Source organism: Heliangelus exortis, chromosome 18, assembly GCF_036169615.1.
Source record: "Heliangelus exortis chromosome 18, bHelExo1.hap1, whole genome shotgun sequence".
In the NCBI taxonomy this organism is placed as follows: Eukaryota; Metazoa; Chordata; class Aves; order Apodiformes; family Trochilidae; genus Heliangelus; species Heliangelus exortis.
In genome coordinates this window covers 5,401,181-5,424,374 of record NC_092439.1, presented here as the reverse complement: position 1 = coordinate 5,424,374, position 23,194 = coordinate 5,401,181, and the positions used below count along the sequence as shown (strand labels likewise).

The 23,194-nt window shown below is 35.6% G+C and overlaps 1 protein-coding gene across 6 annotated transcripts in view; it reads right to left on the bottom strand.

Moving 5' to 3' along the window:
- The window catches only part of METTL15 (methyltransferase 15, mitochondrial 12S rRNA N4-cytidine), a 58,673-nt gene that overhangs the window by 5,815 nt on the left and 29,664 nt on the right, over positions 1-23,194 (bottom strand). For all 6 annotated transcript variants that reach the window (XM_071762354.1, XM_071762353.1, XM_071762352.1 and 3 more), the window contains exon 4: positions 1,986-2,177. In XM_071762354.1, coding sequence (XP_071618455.1) covers positions 1,986-2,177 — 192 coding nt within the window. The remainder of the gene's footprint in view (positions 1-1,985; positions 2,178-23,194) is intronic.

The window sequence follows — 23,194 nt, the reverse complement described above, 5'->3', positions numbered from 1 at the left end:
ACACACACGCTGCATGCAAGTGCCTTTGAGGTTTTCAAATAGGAGAGAGGAACCCTACGGAAACAGAGCTTGCACCTTTTTAAATCCTTTTTCCTCGCTGCTTGAAATGTGAGTTTGCTCCTGAGCATCAATGGCAACAGCTGAAACCACCAAGTACTATCATAAACTATGTTCAATGAGTGGACAAGAATAAATGGATTTTGATACCATGTTAGAATGGAAATGCTGTGTGACTTTTTTATTTAGCTAGCTTTAGAATATAAGCTTTCCCCTTATGGGTTAGCTTAGTCACCTCACACTTCATGTTGTTTTCTAGTCAGAACTGATCTCCGGGATCTTTCCCTTCACATCTCCAGCTATGAAAATAAGTGCTCGTGAAAATAATTTAATTTTCAATAAAAGGCATAAGAATTTATATCAAAATATTTGAGATATTAGAAATTACCTCATATTACAAATGACAGGAATGATTACAATATAAGCAGTACGAACCATAAATTTATTTCTTTTAAATCTGTCACTTCACTAGTGAAATAGTTCAGGGTATTTTTTGAACATCACATATGGCTTTACTAATCTGACAAAACATACAGCTTACTCTCTTCTACAAAGACATGAATGTGCAGAATATCATGCAGGCATTTATTACTCTCCTGCAGTATCTTACAAAAGATAACAAAACTTAGAAATCAGAGGCAAGTAGTATCATAGCAACAACCATAGTGTAAGGCTTTTGTTGTGCCACAGGTATCCTTTGTTCTTGTGCTCCACTCCCATGTATGTATTTTCATGATGCAAATGCAAGCCTGGAGTTCAGATCCCTGAAATCTGAGGGCTGAATCCCAGGAGGATCATGTAAGCTTTTTACACAAAACTGGAAAAAGCAAGCACCATGAAATTTCCTGTGTTAAAACTTAACATTAATGCATGAAGACAGTTCCTTAGAAACTGAGGCTTCCCATTGGCTCTGTGTGAGCAATGAAAGATCAAGTGACATTTCTTAAGATTACAGGTCCATCAAAACATAAAGCAAAAATTTCCATCCTCCCCATAATGCATTATGCAATTACTGCCATCATCTACACAACAAAGGTCTTTGGTTGTTCACATAAAAAGCACAACACTACAGAAATGAATTAGGCTGTTTGAAGATTAAAACTGCTAAATAAGTAGAATTTATCATTCTACAATTAATTTGTACACTTTTAAATGTACTAAACACCAATTCAAATAATTTAAATAGAGGTGATTTGTTTAGTAATTATTAATTTGACAGTTAAGCCTGATGTGCCTCCTCCACAATGTGAAAGGAAGCTTATGCTATTGCTAAGAAAAGCTTACAATTAATCTATAGATGTGTAAGACAACATTATACCAGAGTGTTAAAAGCAATGCTGCTATCTGATTTCAACTGGCAGACACCATGGATGGAAATTTATTTATTTATTTTATATTACATTTCCTTTAGAGAGTAGTAACTGGGTCAGGTGGCCATTGCAGAAAAGAGAGAAGTTGCTCCTTTCCTGGGGGAGCAACTGAACGTGCTCAAGTGAAGGTTTCATAAATAGTAATTGTGGCAGAAAGGAAAGGGACTGCATGAAGGGGCTGTGAGCCTGGGAATCAAGGATAGTCTGAAAAATTGCAGAAATAGCAGGGAGAATAAAAGCCTCTAAAAATGAGATGTTCATGTAACTGTACACCATACATTCAAACAATGTAAAATTCTTATGGTATAGTTAGCAAAAGTATTACAGGTTTAATTACTCATCACTTTCCTCTTAATTCAAAGAACAAGAGGATGACCTGGGTTTCAAGTATTAGGACTGAAAAAAAGGTTTGTGTGAAAAGGAAGACAGTCTCCTTGTGCAAAATTAGATGTGGTTTGATGATGATAATTCTTTGATTTCAGGGGAAATTAAATCCATGGGGGTTGCTGAGCACACAGTTTTTCAGTTTCAAGAAGAGATACTTTCATTAACAGGTACCTGTCATTATCCATCCTCATGTCCAAAGGTCCATCCTTCTGCAGGGAAAAACCTCTTTCAGGTGTATCAAATTGCATAGAAGAGCAGCCAACATCGAAGAGAACTCCATCCAAAGTCCCTGGCTCAACTCCAGAGGAGATTAACAAATTCTCTGACTGGCTAAACTTCCCTAGAAGAGCTCGAATTTGTTTCCTGTAGGAAAATCACAAATAAATAGTCTCAATTTTAGTTGCAAGAGTGCAGTGTCTTCCCCTTATATAGCAGGAATTTAGTGCTGACTTGCCTCAGAAGCACAAGGGCTACTCCCAAAGTAATAATTTCAGTACTTTTCACATGTCATTGAAAACTTGTCCAACCCACCCATCAGTGGCTATTTCAGCTTCTTTAGTTCTTTACTCAAGGAAATGAAAACATGACTAAAATTTCATTTTCCAACACACAGGAACTAAAAGGGACACCTTCCACATCCCATGGGAATACCCTGACCACCAGGGTAAGCACTGTGCTCAGCAGCACCTTCCTCAAGTGAGGCCAAAGTGCAGAAAAGAATGAACAGTTCTGGGACATGGAGAAGGAGATAAGGCAAAACACAACTGAATAGCCTTGTGGTTACTACTGACTGCCAGGAAAAATAATCTGGGGTTTTTTCACAGGACAAACTTTTTTTTTTTTTTTTTTTTTAAACCAACCACCCAATAACTTTTTAAAATACTAGCTTAAGTCTACTCCTTCTGTCAGGTCAGTTTGACATCAAGACAAGTGGCCCAATGACTTAATCTTGTCAACTCCAGTGGACACAGTTTTAAAGTGTGTGAACAATAATCAGAACCTTTCCTGCACCCACCCAATTGGAGTGAGAAAATGCTACCAAGGGAGGAGGAAAAAAAACCATAAAAACAAAAAAACCCAAAAAACTCCATTGAAAGGAAGACATTATGAATGTAACCATATGGAAGAATATTTAGCTATCCAATGGTATCCTCATTAGAACAGAATGAATCAACTTATTTACTCTAGCACAAAACCAGGAAATACCTGGAAAGCACAGATTTCATGAGGGATATCATGATCACACATATGCACTTTTGAATTGATTGCTGTCCAGCACACAATTAAATACAACTATTCAGCTTGATGAGAACTGACAGTTCCTGAAAAGCACAGTGAACACTTAATGAATTTAAAACAATTTAAGCTGCAGCTTTGAGATTGTATTTCTCCTCAATATAAAAAGAGGAATTTCCTTAGGAATCTGTACTACTTTGTCCATCTGAGCAGTGCTGCTAACTTTAGAATTTGCAAATACTTCATATGTGGGAGACAAAAACAAATAAGATCTGGAAAAAACTACAGTCTGCCACTGCCTAATTCCCCCAGCAGACAATAATCCACTCTGCTGCCCAACCAATCTGGAAAAAGTATTCTGAATTCTATTTGTAACTTGCTAGAAATGTGACTTCATTCTTTAAACAAGTCCTAAGTATATGGATGGCTAAGATGCCTGGGACAGGGGTAGAGAAATGCTTCAGCTAGAAAATGTTTTCCAGTTTGAAAATTACAAAAATATTAAAAAATAATTAGATAGACGTTTTGATGTCAGCCTTTCAGCTGTGTGAAACTGTAGCTTCTGTACATAACCTGTTTGCTATGCCCTTTGTGTAGCAATAGTGGATAAGGTGTCATGTGGAATATAAAGCTTTACTAATAAAAAAGATGTATTTAATGAGATTATAATGTTCAATAAATCTCAATGAGATTATTAAACGTTCAAGCCAGTTTTCTGAATTCCTATTTCTTTGTGGACCTGAAGAAAAAAATTTAAGCATCTCGGGTATTTCAATTAATCAAACCAAGTACTCAGTTATGAAATATGTATTAGATTGCTAAGGGGAATTAAAAAATCAGCTCTTTTTTTGACACAACAGTAACAATGATGAGACAAGGACCAATCTATTGAATTATGAGATAGACAAATTTAAATAAAAATATTTTACTAAGCATTGAGAAGCATTTCTTAGATGAGAATAAAACCCTTATATACTACTTTTTATGTTATTTATCTACTATTCTTTTATTTATGTTCAAATAGTAACTGCCTTTTATTGCAAACATGATTTTCTCTTAAAACGGCTAATTTAGCCTCAGGTCCTTCTGCCTTTGGATTTTTTTCTTACATCATCTGTAAATCTTTTTCCCAGCATAACCTCAAATAAATAAAAGCTGTGTAGTCTATGCTACAAATGCTTATTTTCTACAGTCACCTGCCTTCTGTCCTCCACAGGTATGCAGAAATTTTTCTTTCTTTTCCCTTGTTCCAATGTTTTCTTTGGGCATTAGAGGATTGATGTTCCATGACCATACTGTTCTAGAGTATCTGCCTAATTCATTTTGTCTTCATATGTTGCAAAGCCAATGCTTAGTGGAAAAAGCAGGAAATGTAAACCAGGGAATATCCCTGAATACCAAAAAGAACAGCCAAGGTAATAGTTTAAAAAGAAGAGAGAGCATCTCAAAACATGACATGCTAGGAGTGAATAGGACTTGGGGGATACTATCAAAACCTGTTAAAACATTGAAGAGGAAGTATTCTAAGTGATCTTTGAAGGTTACAATCTAACTAAATCCAACTGTCTTCTTTAAAATATTTCAATTTAGTACTTGAACAGCACTTTACATATTCAGAATATTTTAGAAACATAAAACAACTATGGAGAGCTTTTAGTCCCTCCCTTATAAGTGGAAAAGGGAGATTTGCGGGGCTTAATACTGAATGACTTGGAGCTACCTGAAGTAGAAAGTGAAGAGAATTTCAAAGATTATAGCCTGAGGATGTAATAAGGCAAACAACACCTGTTTGATATATTTAGATTTCATTTGGCTTTTGTATGTGTGGTGACAGCATGGTAACTTTTGATAAATTCCCAACTGCTACAGTCAAGCAACCTTTAACTTCTCAAACCACTCAGCACGCTCACCCCCTCTTCATTAATTTTTACATTCTCCAAGAAAACAGAAAACTCAAGAACTTAAAAGAGCACTGGGAACACAGACAACCTAGCCAATTTTAAATATAATAAGAAGTTATTTCAGCTGCTACATGTGTTGTTGGGGGCTTAATAGCTTTTATTATGCAACAATCTTGCATGAATTTTTGTAGTGTTTGCTACAGCTGAAAAGTAAGACACAAACTTGGGTTCAGGACCCTTTGTGAAGGTCATAATACAGTATTTTGTTATACTATACTATGACAAATAGCACAGTAATTCTGACAGACAGCATCAGATCCACTCTCCTCAATTATGTAAATAAGCAGAATGAGAAAGAGTTCAAAGTCTCCTACTGTATTTCAGGCTCTTCTTTCAGTTAACCTCTGCTATGCTACAAAGCTTTATAAAAATATCCCTCTCATTTCACTCAGGAGGGATACACAGACAGGAAAGTAAAGCATGAATAAAGCTTACATAAAACAGATAAATTCTTTTCCCTTACCTAGTTTCTCTCCATTGTCACAGGGGTTGCTGTGACATCAATCATTCAAGTAATTTCACAGAAAAGTATGATTATGCTTTCACAGTGCTGCACTATTTTTATGTGTAAATAACAATTCTTGCTCTTGATCTTTCACCATTGCTCCCCTTGGTATGAATACACAGAAAGGGAGGAGTGATGAACCCTCGTCAACAGCAACAACCAACTTCTACTCAACCAGAATAAATGGTTTTGTTGAGAGAAAGAAAAGTTTATCACTTAACTCTTGCCAATGGACACCAAATGAGGAGACCAGTCTGGAGATTGCTTTGATTCAGTAACTCCACTGACACTTCCAATTAGCACCCAGCTGTAATGAGGATATTGGTACAGACCTGGTTTGATATCAGTGATTCACTTCACCCAGGTAACTCAGCAACTGGAAGACAGTTGTGAGTTTTGCTCACCTAAAACCAAACCACAAAGTACTAAGTTCCTAATGAACACTGTTCCTATCTGGCTAAATTACAGATTAATGAGGCAATTTCTTTCTGGGCAAATAGAAGACTAATAGAATAAAACCAGTGATTATTGAGGCAAATTTCAAAATGATACTTTTAAAAATTATGCACTTCCAAAAATGTTCATTTTCCATTGTCACAGAAACCAAAGAGCTGAGAGGAATAAATGAAAAAAATGGAGGTGAATCACAAGAGGATTATATATATATAGTATCTATTACATACATCCATAAAACTGCCTGTTATTTCACATCTCCCAGTAATTATTACTTTATTACTGAAAGAAGTTTTGATGGTCTTTAGAATTTCTGCTGGCAGTTTGCACAATCACTTTTTAAGGCCAAATACTCATTATTCAAGTTCTAAGTTGTTTTTTTTTCACTGTAAGAAAAGGTAGTAAAGAAATTTTCCTTAAAGTTGGTAAATCCCTATTATTTCTATAATAGCATCTTAAAAGACATCTATAAAAATCTCCCTGTCCATCCCCCAACAGCCCACATTTGAATTCATACTTTCAATAAAGACTGTGGTGCTTCATTGAACTCAAAAGAAATGTTGGCCCTGGACTTTGCAGAAGGAAGAATATGTTTAATTCAGTTGCAAAACCTCTGTAGAATACAGAAACAAATTCAGGGTATACATCAGCAAGCTGAAAAGTACAAACTGACGTCAGAAACTTAACAGCTCTGTATAAATATCTTGCAGCTCATGAATATAACACTAAAATGTATCTGCAATAGTTGTTGATACAGATTTATTTTTTTTTAACATGCGAGGAATGAGTAGATGACACACATCATCTTTTTTCCAGCATTAACCTCCAACTTCAGAGGAATCTGATATTATATTCAGGGTTTCAGACTGGGGAGAAGGCACACAAAAAGATTTCTCATTCAGTCATATTTACTGGTCAATTACTATCCAGTTGTGATCAGCTATCTACAATGATCAAGTACCATAGGAGGCACATTTCTGTTTCAAAAGACGAGAACTTTTCTCCCCAGTATGTTGAATGAACAGAAAAAGTGTACTTTTCCTCCCATCAATATGTTGGATGGCACTATCTAAATACTTTTCTATTTTTCTTGAATCTGTAAAAAAAATTAGAACCCCAAATATTCTGATTCTCTTTTTTTTTCTATGATTCTATGCATAATGCAGATGCTGAAGAAGAAAATTTTACATGTAACAGAATCTTAGATCAAGTAAACTATCTCTCTAGCAAAGAAAATTAAATAATTACCATGTCTGGTGCTTTGTCCTCTTAACTCAATTTCAGAAACATACAGTAAGTTGTTAATAAACAAAGGATTATGAAGAAGCATAAAAGAATCTTGCCATCAATTATATTCCAGAATTAGAATACAGCCATCCAACTTCCAAGGGTATTTATTAATCAGCTGAAAAAAGGTTTAGTTTATTGACATAGTTGTCTGCATATAAAACATGAAGTTAAGAGAAAGAACACTGATTATTTAAAAAGCAACATGTGATGAGCTGTCAAAAGGCTACTGCTACCTTCAACTCATGTGTTCAAGTGTTTTAATATGACTCCAATTACAAATTGATTTACATTTTGTAAGACTTCTATAACAAAAGAGACATACAGCACACAAACAGTATGTCTTTTTCCTCCCTGCAGAACTGAGTAATAAATGAAACTATTGTTCAATTTTCTTTAGCTAACAAAGCAAATTTACACAATACTTTTCTGCATCATAAATTCTGGCACTCTAAAGTGCTCTATTCATGGAAAGAGCTTACTCAAGATTGTGCATAATTATTGCTTTGACAGACCTGCTGCTACTGGTACTTGGAATATATTTGCATAGCCTTTGCCTTGTTAACAAAATATGAGTCTAGCCCCTGAAACTCAATGGCAATACTATGACATAATAAATGGAAAAACAAACTGAGCCAAAGAAACTTTTTTTCTCTTCCTCGTTATTCAGTAGCTGACAGTATTAGAGTGGCCTGATGGAGCCCTACAGGATTTTTATTTACTTTGATAAACTATTTCTACATTTCACAGTAAGCATTAAATTCTGAAAAAGTAATGAAGTTATAAGAAAACAATGGAATAACTGTAAGAATAATTCAGATTTAAAATGCTGCCTTTAAAACGAAATTTGGCAGCAATTCGTTTTCCCAGGGGCCTTGCATCTTATTTAAAATTTTCCATTTCAGAATGCAATCATAAAACTAGTTTTTTAGAAACCATGTAGGAATCATCTTGTTTCTTGTTTGTAGACACCACCTGGTTAGCAACTATGTAGAATCTTGCAGGCAGAATCTGTATTAAATTCTAATTCTATCATCTCATTTAAAAAATATCTTGTAATAAAATATTGCAAATTTAGCAGGATTTCAAGAGTGATGGAATTTTGTGATAATGTGTTTCCTGTAGCTTTTGCTATACACAAGTCAGGAGATGTTACGATCAAACGCACTTTCCTCCTACACAATGAACATCCAGAAATTGTGCAAATTATCTTTTAACTAAACCTAGGAAATAAAAATAATGTTTTTTATGAAATATCCTAATTTTAACTACCTATGTGTTTGTATTTACTAAGGCAACATGCATACACTAATTACTTGCCACTGCAGTTGACAAGATAAAGCCTGAAGTCGTAAGTATTTTGAGAAATAAGAGAATACTTAATTGAAGAATGTTCAATGCTGAAAGTACACACACAATTTTGAATTACTGCTCTGTTTCTCTCTACTGGGAAAAAGATATCCAATTGAGATTCATTAAAAGAAAAAAAATGTGCCACTTGTGAAAGAAGATGACATCCGGCAGTAAAACAAAACAATGAGTCACCTCTGCCAAGTGTAAAAGGTAACAAACCAGTTACATAATAAAGAGGTCTGATTTTTTTCTAGCAGCCCAAATGAACAGATACTATATAGAAGAAATACTATGGAAGTATGCAAATGTGACTGCCAGACCAGAAGCTGTTGCATAGATTAATTTAAATTATCATGAAGCATGATCCTTACAAAGCCATAAGCAAAAAAGTATTTTCTGGTCAAGTTTCTGCTCACGTCTATTAAGAGGTAACATCAGTCTAGTAGAATTTGTTTCAAGTACCTCAGTAAAGACAAAGCTCATTAAAAAAATGACCAAAGAGAAACATGGTGGGAGTTGAACAGGATGACATGTGAAATCATGTACTGAAGTGCCTGGGAAAAAACTTGGTATGGCCTTGAAGATCATCTGGGCATAACCAAGAGGAAAAGGAACATGAACTTCTATTTGACCATAAATTGAACAGTAAACGGCCATAAAAAGGGAAAGAAAATCCTAGGACGTACAAGTGAGAAGTTTTTCCATTAGGAAAATAGAATTATTAATGGTAACACTTCATCCAGAGCACTGTATGCCATTATGGGAGACTTACCTAAAAGAGAGCAACTCAAAGTGGAACTGGCACAGAGAAGATCTAATAGGATGACTCGAAGGAATGAGAGCTATTATTATGAGATGAAAGTATTAAAAAATAGCCAGACTTGTTTTGCATACCAAAAAAAAAAAAAAGGCCAAGAATAGATGTTAATATTCTCTACTAAGCACTTTAAATGCCAGGGAGAGAAAAGAACTAAAAGATATTAATCAACTATTAGTTAAATTTATTCAACTGAAATTAAATTAGGCAACTACTCTAACCGGAAATTTAAAGTTTCATATAATGAAAAATTAGACTCTGGAATAGCTGGAGCACTGCATATAGAACTCCTAATTACTTTTAAGATAGAGCATTGTGAAGGAGATTAAATAATGCAGCAGCTTGTAATACCACACAGTTGGATTCAATGATCTAGAAGTCTCTTACAGTCTTTGAACAGTTATTGTACTGCTCCATTGTGAAGTTCACCCTGAAAATGTTTACTTAAACCTAAAGCCATATACACATTACACTGTTACGTGTGTATAAACATACTCCAGTCTAAGAATGACCTCCCCCTTAGGTATATAAACCATTCATTTTATTTTTAGAAAAAGTAAGACTGAACACATAAATGCACCATTGGTACTAAAAAGGCTTCTTTTTCTTAACTTTTCCCAAAATGGGGATTTTCCCCAACTGGAGACATTTGAACTAAATACAACAGCACTGTTGACTGGAATCTGCTATTTTCTGATAGCAAACTCAGAAAAGACACTGCTCTCAAATAAAATTATTTTTATCCTTTTAAATTCAGAAAAAGATAAAGCAACTCACGAATCCTTTTGCTGCTACAAAAGGATAATTAGGATCCCAAGGTCAACAACTTTCTATCATTACCAAAGAAAAAATTCAGTGTCTATTTTTCCAGAGAGAGCAATGAAAGAGTTGAAAGGCATTAATTTAATGTGATACAAAAGGAGAGCTCAGCATTATTTTTAAAAAAAAACCAAACAATAAAAACAACCAAAAAACCCCAAGCCACACAAAACCAATTTACTCGAGTGGTATTTTAACAGTATTTATTTCCAACCAGATAAAGGAGAACTGGACCATCTGAAAACAACATTTTAACATTCTACTCCATGGCTTGTGACTTTGTAGGCTGTTATTTCTCTATGTTTATGAGCAGTTTGCCATCTGTTTCACATAGTAGCTGATTCCTCAATTAGACTACTACTGTCTTTTGTAATACCAGCTTTATATGAGGATCTTTTAAATAAAATAATTACAGGTAATTTCCACATGAAACTGATGCTAAAAAATACTCAGTAACATGATCTTGATAGGCTTCAGAAGACAAGCACAGTCTACTTAGGCATTTATTTAAACTGAAGGGTCCCAAAACTGGAATTATGCAGGAGTTCATAGAATCCAGAAATGTTCAGATAGTTACGAAGAACTTTTTTCAAAGGTGGTATCTAAGGCAGGAATCACAAAATCAGAGAACAATTTGTCAAAAGGGACCTCTGGAGGTCTTCTAGTCCAACTCACTGCTCAGTGAAGGTATAATTAGATTGGATAACTCAAGGCCAAATTGAGCCTTGAACACTACCTACAAAGAGAATCCACAACTCTCCAGGCAACCTGTAGCAGTGTTCTCACTCTTACAGCAACTTTTGCCACCAATATCTAATTGGAATTTCCTGCCTTTTAACTCAAAACCCAGAAACTCCAAAGGACTCCAGCTATATGGCAGACCTTCAGGCAGAAGAAAAGCTTTAATGCATATTGTTCATAAAGTTGGTAAAAGGTTTTAAATTATTTAAGTCTTCAAGAACACTATAGATGACTAATCCTGCTTTTAATTTTATTTTCCAGAATTATAAAGATAGAAATTAAGCAACCCTAAGTTTGTGTTTAGTCCAGACCTATAGCAAGTGCAGTTTTACAAACCCCTGCTAACATTGATTTTTTGGCACAGAAAAAGCTAAACAATTAGTCCTGAATCATTTACATATCTATTTCAAGCAGACTTGTTCTCTATATCAGGATGCTACTACAAGACTCAAAGTTTCTGATGCTGTGTTCTTGGCAGGCTGGTTTACAGCTTGGTATTTTTGCACAGCAATGGTAAAGTTAATCTTTGGAAGGGTCAATAAATGGAGCTTCATTGCTGTCCATTTGCTACAATATTCTTAGAAATAATTCATTATGGAGTGGAATAATCCTCACTTGAAGAAAATTTCATTTTTATTACTGCACAAGTACCTTTGTGTTCCTGTTCACAAGCTGGACTACTGACATTAATATAAATACAAATATGAGGTCTTTGAGGGAAAAATTACCCCTTTTTTTGGAATAAATTTCTTTTTGCCATGACAAAAATGTGTAATCTGTTAAACTCTTCAAAAGACACTAGATGGCTCCACTGGTGCTCCAAAACCAGGCTCTGCTAACCTTTCACATCTCCAACGGGAAATCCCACAGAAATACCTTACTATTTCATTTCAGAAGTATAATGCATTATCAAGAGTATACTCTTCCCTAAGGTGGCATCCCATGACATTAAGTATAACTCCATTTGAAAAACTTCTATATAAAAGAAACTTAAGAGACACAGTACTTAAAAAAAAAAATTTAAAAAAAGCACATAAAATCAAACAGAACACAATAGAACCATGCAGCACAGCTCATTAACATTAGGACAAGCCTATCTCCACTTTTACTCTGCAAAATACTGCCCTGAACCTGGAGCAGTAAATTCCATCCCCACCACACACCTCCTGCAATACCAATGACTTTTGTGCTATATTCACAGGATGATTATCAGATTTGTTACCAAGTCTATAGTTCGGTTTGATTTATAAAAGTAATCCAAGAGTGATCCCAGAGCTATTATTACAAAGCAATCCAGAAAGTATTGACCAAAGAACTTCCTCTGTGTGGCTGATCTCTCAGAAGTCATGCATTTGGACTGATTTTTCTGTGTAAAGCTGTTCTGACATCATTCTGCTCTTGTCCACAAAGCCGGGGAGTTATCCGGTATCCAGATTAATAAAATTTTATGGAAGGTGCTGTCTGCTGAAAAGATGACCAGAAAGTTCTGGTTCTATTACATGTGGGGATAAGAGACATTTTCATTTCATTAAGATCATTTTGCATCATTCTTCTTACAAAGAAGGAGCTGTGCAAATCAATTCAGGCAAAAGCTTATATAAAGTAAAAAACATTGTAGGGTCTTCTCAAAATTTCTTCCCCCACATTTCATGACTCAGCTCTCAGATTATGAGAAACTCTTTATGTATAAAGATACATAAAGGTACAAAAAATACAGATTATTTATGTAATTTCTGTTCCTTAACAAGATTTCCGGAGTATGAAAGCAGCGCCTTTGATTCTCCTTCCTTCAGTACCTTGGATGTCAAATTATCCTTGAAAAACCTTCTCAGAAACATGGTAGGAAGTATGTAAATAATTATTACATTTTTTTCTTTTCTAAAGTGTGTAACAGAGAATTCACATTTCTTACTTTTGTGTGTTACAACACATATTGCAAAGCTGCTTCCTGACAACTAGAAGTCATTACTCACAGCCCTTAAACCATCCTTGATTCCTATCCCACGTGCACAAAAAGTGCATAGGATCTTTTTCAGAAAATCCTGTCTGGCCAAATAAAGCAGGAAATGGTTTACAAGTTCCTGACAATTAAAATAGTGGTAAGAAAATCTTTAATGTAATTAGACATAAGAAACTATGTCTGAAACCAGAAATTGAAAAATATAGCTCAAAGCTTAATACAGATGTTACAAAAAAAAGTGTGAGAAATTTCCAGGAGGCTCCAGGCTGTGGGGCAGAGCCAAGTCTGAAGTGACCAGCTTCAGTTTATGCTTCAAAAGGATCCTGCAGGAAAACAAATGTGGTTCTTGATGTTTCAGAGCACAGGTTCTCTTATGGCATGGCAGCAGATACATAGTTGAGGGTAAACATTTAGACAGATGCAAACAAAATGTGCACACAGGAGGAACCAACAAAGACTTCTGGAAAACTCGACTGTCCTTCAAAGAGTTGCTTAGGCAATAAAATCCTCTCCTTTTCCCAGTCCTCATTTGCTGTTCCCAAAGAAATTGAAAATATCCTTTACAGTTTGCCTTCTCTTCCAGAATCAAGTGTAACTTCTTTTTGCTTTAGTGGTCTCCAAATCACTCCACCTCTAAGCAAACAAACCTCTTCTTTGTCAGTCCTCACAACTCCCTTTTTTCTGCCCCATATATTCCAACAATTTTCTCAGTTGCTACCCTGGAAGAATAGAATGTTTGTCTCCATTAAGAGTATGGTTGTTAAAACAGAGGTTAGTAAAAGACAGCAGAGTCTCTGATGTGCTGTGGCTGCTCTCAGATTCTGCAGTACCCAGAACAAAGATGCAAACTGCAGGAGACAGCAGTGGGGGCTGTCAAAGGCTCCACACATGGTGAACACAAGAACTGGAAGCAGAACATCCAAAATCTTCCCCTTCTTGGATGCTCAAGAGATCTTGAGGTTCTTCACTAGAATTACCCAAAAACCACATTATATTACACACAAGTGTAGATGTTCCGTTCTTTAACATCAAGCAGCTTCTATGTACTCAGACAGTTAGGATGTGACTGCCAAAGTCAAGAAACTTTACTTGGAATCATGACCATTTATGCAATATATTGAAGTGGGCCTGTTATAATAAGATAATTATAATAAATAAGACAATAATAAGACTTCAAGAGAAGCATTTTTGCAGGAAACAACCATGGCAATTTCCACTACTGATCTAAAGACCACAAAATAATTGATAAAGTTCAGGAACAGTAAAATAGTCTTATGTGAAAGAGCATTTCCTCCAACACAAACCTACAGTAAAACAATATGTACAAACAAGTGTTTTGTAACTTCTGAAGACAGGTAACTCCAACTGCATGCTGGATACATTAGTACCAAGCCCCCGAGGAGAAGATCACACACACACACAAAAAAAATAACACAGAAGGGAAAATGTTTCTGGTGTAGGTTCTGTTTGTACACGATGGCATTTATTATGGCCAAAACACAGACAGTGATCCTAGAGCCAGGAACACTACCAGATCCTACAGCATCCTTTCATGCAGCTGCTCCATCACACTCTGCAGTCAAGTGTTGCTGAAGTTTAAATTTTTGGGAAAAGGCCAGCAACAAAAACCTCTACTGAAATATCTCTTGAAAACATTTGTTTTTGACAAGCCCACCCCCACAATTTTCCTCCATATTCCATTTGTCTCCCCAATTCTCTCTACCTTTAAGCCTGCAGCCCCTTTTTACATTCTCCTGGAGCTACCAGACCAACCTGCAAGCATGACTCAGCTGTAATTACATTAAATTCTAATAAAGGTTCATGCATTTGACAAGGCAGCCCAGCTTAACCCCTGCCTCTCAAATACACGTGTACAGCAAGCAGTCAAGCTGACGTGTAGCTCCATAGTAGGTTTTGGGAACTCTCAGTGCAATATTTCATTTTTTTTTATGCTGTTGTTTTTGGAAAGCTACATATAGGAAGTTATAAAAAAGGTCTCTTCCTTTGTTTCTATATTGAGAAAGAATCCTAATTGGCCAGGACCAGTCATAAAAATTTAACCATGTTTCTGAAAACACGAGTGCCAAGGGGTAATGCATGGCTAATGGCTGGCAGTGGAATAAATAGCAGTTCTGACGTCAAAACTTTGTTACACTCCAATAACTGCCTCACTTGGGGTTTCAGGTACAGCAAGTTACATGCCAGTTTTAAATAAAGTTATAAAAATAGAATACATGGTGAACCATATTGTCACTATGCAACCCGAAACTACATGATTTATGTCTAATAAAATGTTAACAAAGGTGATAGATGGTATAAAAATAGTATTTTCTATCTCATAATACCCTCTTAGTTGTATTTGAGAGGGCAAAACAAGACTGATATTGTTTCCCTTTCATTTTTCAAAACGTATGGCCAAAGTCAGAGTAAGCAATCTGAAGTGCAAGCGACATTTTAAAAATCATTTATAGCACCTTTACCCCAAAGACAATCTAGAAAAATCAAACTGTCAAAATCTGCTCCATGATGGTTCTCCGATTCCCTCTCTAATAAACACATTAATAGGAAGTGGCTTTCCCTTGCTTTTCAGGTTCTTCTGTAACATCAATTAAACAAAATGCTCTCTTGCAAAAGGTTTAAATCAAGGGCCATGCTTGTATCACTACCAGTCTCCAGCTTGAGTGATGCAGCCACCCAGATGATGGACAAAACTATGGTTCATGCATGGAGCTTAATACCGGAATCTTTCCATCCATGCCTACACACAAAGAGAGGTTTAGCTGCAAAAACCAGGGATGCATCCACAGGGACAGGAACAGGGAATGCTCACAGGGCAACACACAAGGCTAAAAATAGAAAGATCTGAGAGCAAGTTCCAAAAACTGTTACCCAAGATCCCAAACCTCCCTAAGCAAACGTAGCAATGAACGACACTCATCTTCTCCTTTCTAATTGTAAGTCTGACCATAAAACCTTCCCAAAATATAACCAGAAATTGTAAAACTCTCCATTTCAAGATAGCAGAAATGAAGATAGACTTCCACAAAAGAGATCAAAAGCAAAGTTCACAGAAAGTTGCAGTTTTACCAAAATTTTATGACCACATTCAGTAGCTCTCAGTTCTTGAGCTGGAACCTGAAGTCTGATGCCAGTGTAAGATGTACCCGTGATGAGGATTACCAGCAATAAAACCATCTGGTTTTTCAGCTGGGTACAAATTGTGCATTATCCTGAATATAGGTAAGGAGAAGATCCAGGTACTCCAAGCCTTGCCCTGCAATTTGTCTCTGGAGATGTGCTTTTCAAAGGTTGCCACACAGGGTCATCCTCCTCTGATCAAGGTTAGAAACCTCAGAAAACTGCTTCCTAACTGCATAGAGGGTCCAGCTGTGGCTTACAAAGGGCATAGACTGGGGGAGGGAGCACTGATCTTCCCCTAGAATACTCAGATGTAGAAGTGAAGATTCTTGACATTCATCCTCACAGGGGCTGGGGGTCCACAGTGCCCCCCAAATGAAGTAAGGAGGCTGGGTCTTTTTGAGAGGAAATTCCCCCAAAATGGTGCTCCCCCTCTTCCCTTCAGCAGGCAGCTTGGGCAGAGCCTGTCAACTGCTCATGTAGTCACTAATAAATGTCTTTCACTTGAATAGCAAGTCTTGTTCATCACAAATCATTTCTGTCTTGAGCACCTGTTTAAGTATTCCTGGGAGGCCAGACATTACTTCCGTTTCAGAGATCAGAATGTGAGCTAAGTAATTTAAATATTTATATCATGCTCTGCCTGTCTGCTAATATACATAAAAATTTGTTCACAATTAAAAAAAAAAATCTGCTCAAGATGCTACTCAAAGAAAACATGCAGACAAAATAAATCCAGTAGCCCCTGTACAGTTTACCAATCTTTTGTTATAAAGTTAATGAATTTTAGACCTAACATATGTGATCATTTAGACTTTAATTCAATTGATACTTAATAATAACTAAAAGTTACAAAAGACCTAGGATTTAATACCTGGTTCCTTTAAAAAAAAAAAAAAAAAAAAAAAAAAAGTAACTGGAAAAACAAACCCACCAAAAGATATTCTTACCTATTGATTTTCATGTGTTAAGCAAGGTGTGGCAAAAATAGCTCACTACATATGCTTCAATATTTTCACTGCTGAGTTGTCTACTTCATTTTCAGTACTTGATCCTGAGTGGAAAAAAGATACTGGAAGCAAAAACAGTCTGCAAGTACCTTTTAACAGTAAGTTTTACTATATTTATAGACCAAGCATGAGTTTTTTCAGCTGCAGAACAGCCCTATTTTCCAGTGTTTTTTTTTTCCCTCTAGCGAGTAGAAGCCAATGATAAAAAGAAAAAGACAAAAAGTAATAAGTAACAACTGCCCTTTTAAAGTCCAATGGACTATGAACACTGAATTTCCTTTTTGAAGATAAGCAGCTTTTAGTCTTTTCAATAAAGGCAACTTTTTTACTTCCCATATTCATCTAACTTGCACCCCCTGTAAGTTTCTAACATTTTAGTTTCTAACACTGCAGAATAATCATTGCATTTTTAATTGACCATTGGTCAAAACCACAGACCTACTTTGTTTTGGTTTGCCTTGGCTTCCCTTCACCTCCACCACAACCCACCCACCCCCCAGTATCAACTGGTGCACTTCTCTTGGCTGGGAAAAGAAAATTCATCCTAAGAATGAACAAGTGCCTCAGCCACAGGTTTTTATGCAAAAGAGCCAGAGTGCTGACAAGACCATCTAAGACTGAGCTTGCTGGAGGGTGAACATTGGCTGCCTTGGCTAAATCCCTGTATTTATGTCTATCTCTAATCTTGCTCTGCCTTGAGATTTTTACCTCTTGTTTCCCCAGTGAGAAATACAAGTAAAAACCCTTTCTTACATGACAGAGGCAGCAAAATATCCCATCACTATTAATAACATTCCAAATTCTTCATTTGTTTAAAAGCCATTACACAACTACCATGAGAGGGGGCAGAGGAAAGAGCTCTGGAGAAGTACATGGGCAGGAAAGACTTTGGTCCCTGCAACTTTGATGGTTTCCTTCCCTGCCAAGGACTGAGTGGGCAGCTCTACACAGTACACATCCTCCCTCTGCTTAGTTATTTGCATCTTTTATGTCTTCCTGTTGTGCCCTCTTGTCATCTGATCTAGCCCAGCAAGGAAGCTATACTTTTACTTCTTGCTAAAAAATTGTGACTCAAGAGTCAGTTTGGCAGTTTCAATCTGTTCTTTCAACTCTCCCTCAGTACTTTCCAACAAAAGTCAAAGAAAAGTGTGTAACAACCTGAGACAACCCTTGATTCATTAGTGCAAAGCAAACACTCGTCATCCAAAAAAGTATCTTAAAACTCTAGGTGACTCCACAAATCAGTCCATGCAGCAAATAAACAGCATAAAATCTGACAGACCACCAATGTGCTGAATAAGAGGCATTCCTTCTCCAAGCACCTCCACTTCAGCCCAAGTTCAAGGAAAGACCTTACGCAAGTAATCCATCCTCTGCTCAGAACAAACTTTTTCAGTGTAAGGAAGGTTTATTTTGAATACATGAAACAAGAAAACCTTCCCATTAGTGTCTGCAGGGATTACAAGATCCTGTGGACAACTTACAGAAGTTTCCCTGTGATACATGCTTAGCCTTCTACCACAAATGTAAGAGCTCTTTCTCTGGGACATCCCAGATGTACAACCGCTTTGAATTATAATTGCAAAGTACAGTTCTGTTTTTACAGATGGAAGGCACTCTGCCTATAATTTCCTTTCCCTTTAATGGAACTCAGAATTTAAGTGAACATTAAATTTGCCAATCATATAATTTTCAAGGCTTGTGTAAAATCATCTAGGACCACTGAAACCATTGAAATACACAGGAATAAGCTCTTGCTTAACGCCCCTTTCCTAACCTCCAATAAACGTGAAGTGTGACAGAACACTCTACCACACCAGGCTTATCTGTGAGGGATAAAGACACAATGAAAGCTTCTAGAACAAACTACTGGAAAGCACTCATTTTTATAACTATGAACAGACCTAACCTTGTGCTCAAAAGTCCTGTTCAATTCCTTAAGAGAATAAGCAAGACAAACCCCTTAACTAAACTAACCTTAACTAAACCTTAACTAAACCTTAACTAAAAATAAAACCAAAATACCTCCTGGTTTAGCATTTAAATCATCATCTTGCAATAACTGGATAGCCTTCAAAGACCTCTAAAGGTAATCAGAACTAGAATATGCATCGCCAGAAAAAAGTGTGAGGGAAACACCTTTAGTTCAGTCTAGTTTAGGAATAACAACAGTTGTCATAACAATTGAATAACAGTTGAATAACAACAGCTCTCCAATATTTAGTTAAAAAATATTAAGCTATTCATACTATCACATCTATCTCCCAAAGAAATTCAAATAGCTTGCAGCACTGTAGAGCAAAAGCTCACATGAACAAAATCCCACCTTGATAAAAGGCTGGTGATAGACTTAAAAGTTACCCACACTAAATCTAAAATTTCAGCAGAAAAGACTTCAGCATTATAAGAGCCTGTAGAAGAAGGGGGATACACTCAACAACAATAGAAAAAAAAAAAAAAAAATCAATATTTGCAAAGTATATAAATACTACTAAATGAAATCTTTGAGGAAACTTTTGGAGTGAGAAAGTTTGTGAAAGTCTTGTTCAGAAACACAGATATTTCCTATGTTTAAATGAGTGCATATATATCTTCATATATATTTCCATTGCTTCACATTCTAAGTTTTTTAATTATTATGTATCTTTATTAACTATATATGTATATATATATGTATGTATGTATATTTATTAACTAAAACTAATAAATATATTTATTAACTAAATGCTTATAAAAAGCTTAATCTTATTTGAAGGGATCCTGAGGTTTAGATGGAATGTAAGAACAACACAATAAACTATACTCTTTAGACAGAAAACTTCAGCACATTCATGGAAATGTCAGGTTTTGTTACTCTTCTCGTTCTGTAATAACTGAAGATATATTCCAGCAGTAATGGCAACCACCAGAGACTTATCAATAACAGAAAAGGAAAAAATCCTGAAAAAAAAATTACATAAGGCTAATAACCACTCGAGTGAATATTCATGAGACAAAGCTATACAGCAACATTTGATAATTGAGCAATCACTGCATTAACTCTAAACAGGAAAGTTGTGATTCTACATAAAATTACATCAGAATAACCATTATTTGAATTAGGTCTTTGTTTTATTACAGTAAAACAAATTTTTATACTATTGAGAGCAACCAATAAATTAATACTTATTTGACTTCTATAATTTATTTTTTGTTCATCAGCATCAATTGCACCACGGGCTCCTGCTGTTTATTGTCCTGGTCGATGTTAAGCCCTTAGGTGACTTGTTAGCAAATGATTTGGAAATAAAAAGTGACGCAAAAAGCTTGGTAAATGCTTATTAATCGTTAACTCACTCTCCCTTCAAGCCACCTGCAGCACCTCTTAAAGTTGATTATGGGACAGAAAGACGTCAGAAAGTCCAAACACTGAGAACATTCTGGTTCTAGTTTAAGGGTAAACATTTTTTCATATGAAGCTCTACTGAAATTGTCATTCCAGCCAAAGTATTCAGAGTTTGAGTAATGCTCTTTAGAGATCTGGGAAACTTATAACAGGTTCTGACCAAACTGAACATTGCAGTACAGAAGAACAAGCAAAATATATTCGCAGAGATTTTTTTCAAATTTTAATAAAAGCAAGAAAAAAACCCAGCACTAGTTTACAAACTGCCTTCCCACATCTTAAATATTGTTGACTTAGGGTATGACCTAAACCAAAAGGTCTAGTTCAATTTTTTTTTTAAATAATGTCATCATATAATAAAGGCAAATGCAAATATCCAGTCCTCTCTTACCTGCACAAAAAACCTTCTAAACTACTTTAGAGAGGGTCTTTGTCTCCCAATACAGCAAAGCTGACTAATAAGCACTGAACCCTCAATCATAACAAAGTAACAAGCTGCCATTCACTTCACTTTTACACAGGAACTTATTTAAATCCCTCAAAACGTCAATGAAAAAAAAAAATCAGCTCAGTTTGCCATTTCAAAAAATAATTTTCAGCTTATCATAAAGTTGTTCAATATTTACAGCATAGATCTGTTTGTTTTTTTTTTACTTTAGACATATTCAAAACAGCTTTAAGTCAGGCATAACGATTTGAGGATTTGCCAGCATTTAAGGCCACAATACAGAAAGTTTTTTTAAAAGAAGCAGAAGAGTTCAGCGGAGTCCAACTTTACCTCTAACAATGATCCTTGGACAGACGAAGCAAAATCATCAATGACAGTTGACTTAAATTCATCTCAAGAGGTCATTTTAGTAATTTAGTAATTCATGTGCTATGCAGGGTAGTTTTTCTCCTCTGCAATAGCTTTTTAAGACAAAGATATAAATTACAACACAGATTTTTCAAAGGCAATTTAAGATTAGAAATTACATTAGTTTTATAAATGAAAAATTGAATTGAAATCTTCATGTAATTTATTAAAAGTGGTCTTCCATATATTAAGACACAAGCTGAATCCTTGCACTTTGTAGGAATCCATACTCTTTATTTACATTAAATTGTCCTCTAAGGAAAAGAAAAGAAGACTAAAAAAAATGTAGAAGTACATGAAAATTAAACACATGCTTTACTAAAAACTTTCTGGACCAGTTCCATATAGCTCAGGACAGTGGGGCAGTCCCCAGGAACTGCCTAAGCAAAGCACAAGGGAATCCATGTCCATCTGAGACAACAAAAAAACCCAACAACAACCAGAAACAAACAAAATGCACACAAAAAACCCCACCCACAAACAAAAAAAAAAAAATATCCAAACCAAAACATCCACAAAAGTAACAAAAAAAGAAAGGCAGCCACAGCAAGAGACCATCTTAGTTAAATAATCCTGGCAAAAAAAAATTAAAACAAAAAAACAAAAAAACAAAAAAAGGATGACTAAGAGAGAGAAGCTGGACAATCTGCCAAGGAGTCTAAAAGCAGAACTCCTGAGCTGGATTGCACTGGCAATCTGGTCCCCAATGACTGGAAAAAGATCAGTGTCACGATAGCTTAAAAAGAAATCATCAGGAAGGATTGTTCAGAGAGCTACAGGTTAGCAAACCTCACCTCCACAACTGCAGAAATTATAGAGTTAGTTTTTGTGTACCAAAAGTTTATTACTCATTAATCTATTTCTAATAAACTTGCAAAACTGACTCATTGAGAAGCTTCCAGATTGGCACCCAAATATTGACTTTGATTTCTGTAAGTATTATTAGACAGGAGAGAACAAGATCCTTTTAGTTCTGCACACATCTACTTCTCAGTGTTCAATATTTTACTAACTATGAGAACTAAAAATGGAAACACGCCTCTTTGAAAATAAGAAAGTCCCCTGACTATCCAATCAGAGTCAGTTCTCATTTCCAGCCATTCTAAAGGTCTCAGACATGAAATCATTGCACAGAAAGTTTTAAAAATTTATTACAATTTTGTTTTATTCATATTTCTTGCTGCAATGTATCTGATTTTACAATAAAATAGCGTCTCAAACAGTGACAAAAAAGGACACCAATTTAGTATAAAAAAACCTGCAGCAGCTTCTTTTTCCCTCCATTGATCACTTGCAAAATATCCAAAGAAATAAAATTCAAGGTTCTCTTCAGATATAGCTTTGAAGCCCTCTCTATCAGTTAAAGGACCATGCAAAAAAAGGAACAGATGAGACCAAGAATAGCAAATACACATGGGACCAAGACCAAGCTTCTTCCATACCTGCTGCTTATTCTGTTAGATTGCCCTCTAACCTGCAGTGCTCCAGATACCTGGTAACAGCAATATGGAAATTTTTTATGACAAGAACAATATGAGACCTCTCATCTACTTTGCAATATCAGGAAAATTTTAAAAACAGATCAAAAACTGGTAAACAGTTTCATGACTGGTCATGTAATTTCTCATTATAATTGGTCATTTTAGATAATGCTGTTATTAATCTATATGAATGATAACAAAAATGTTGTTTGGAAGCAGAAGGGAAAAATATTTTAATGATGCATTTTGTTTTCAGAGATCTAATTTTTTCCATGTCACAGTGCACTTTCTAAACATCCAAAAAAAGATAATTCATACTACACAAATCATAAACCACAATACAAAAATCCTGCCTTAAACATACTGTAAAAATAATCC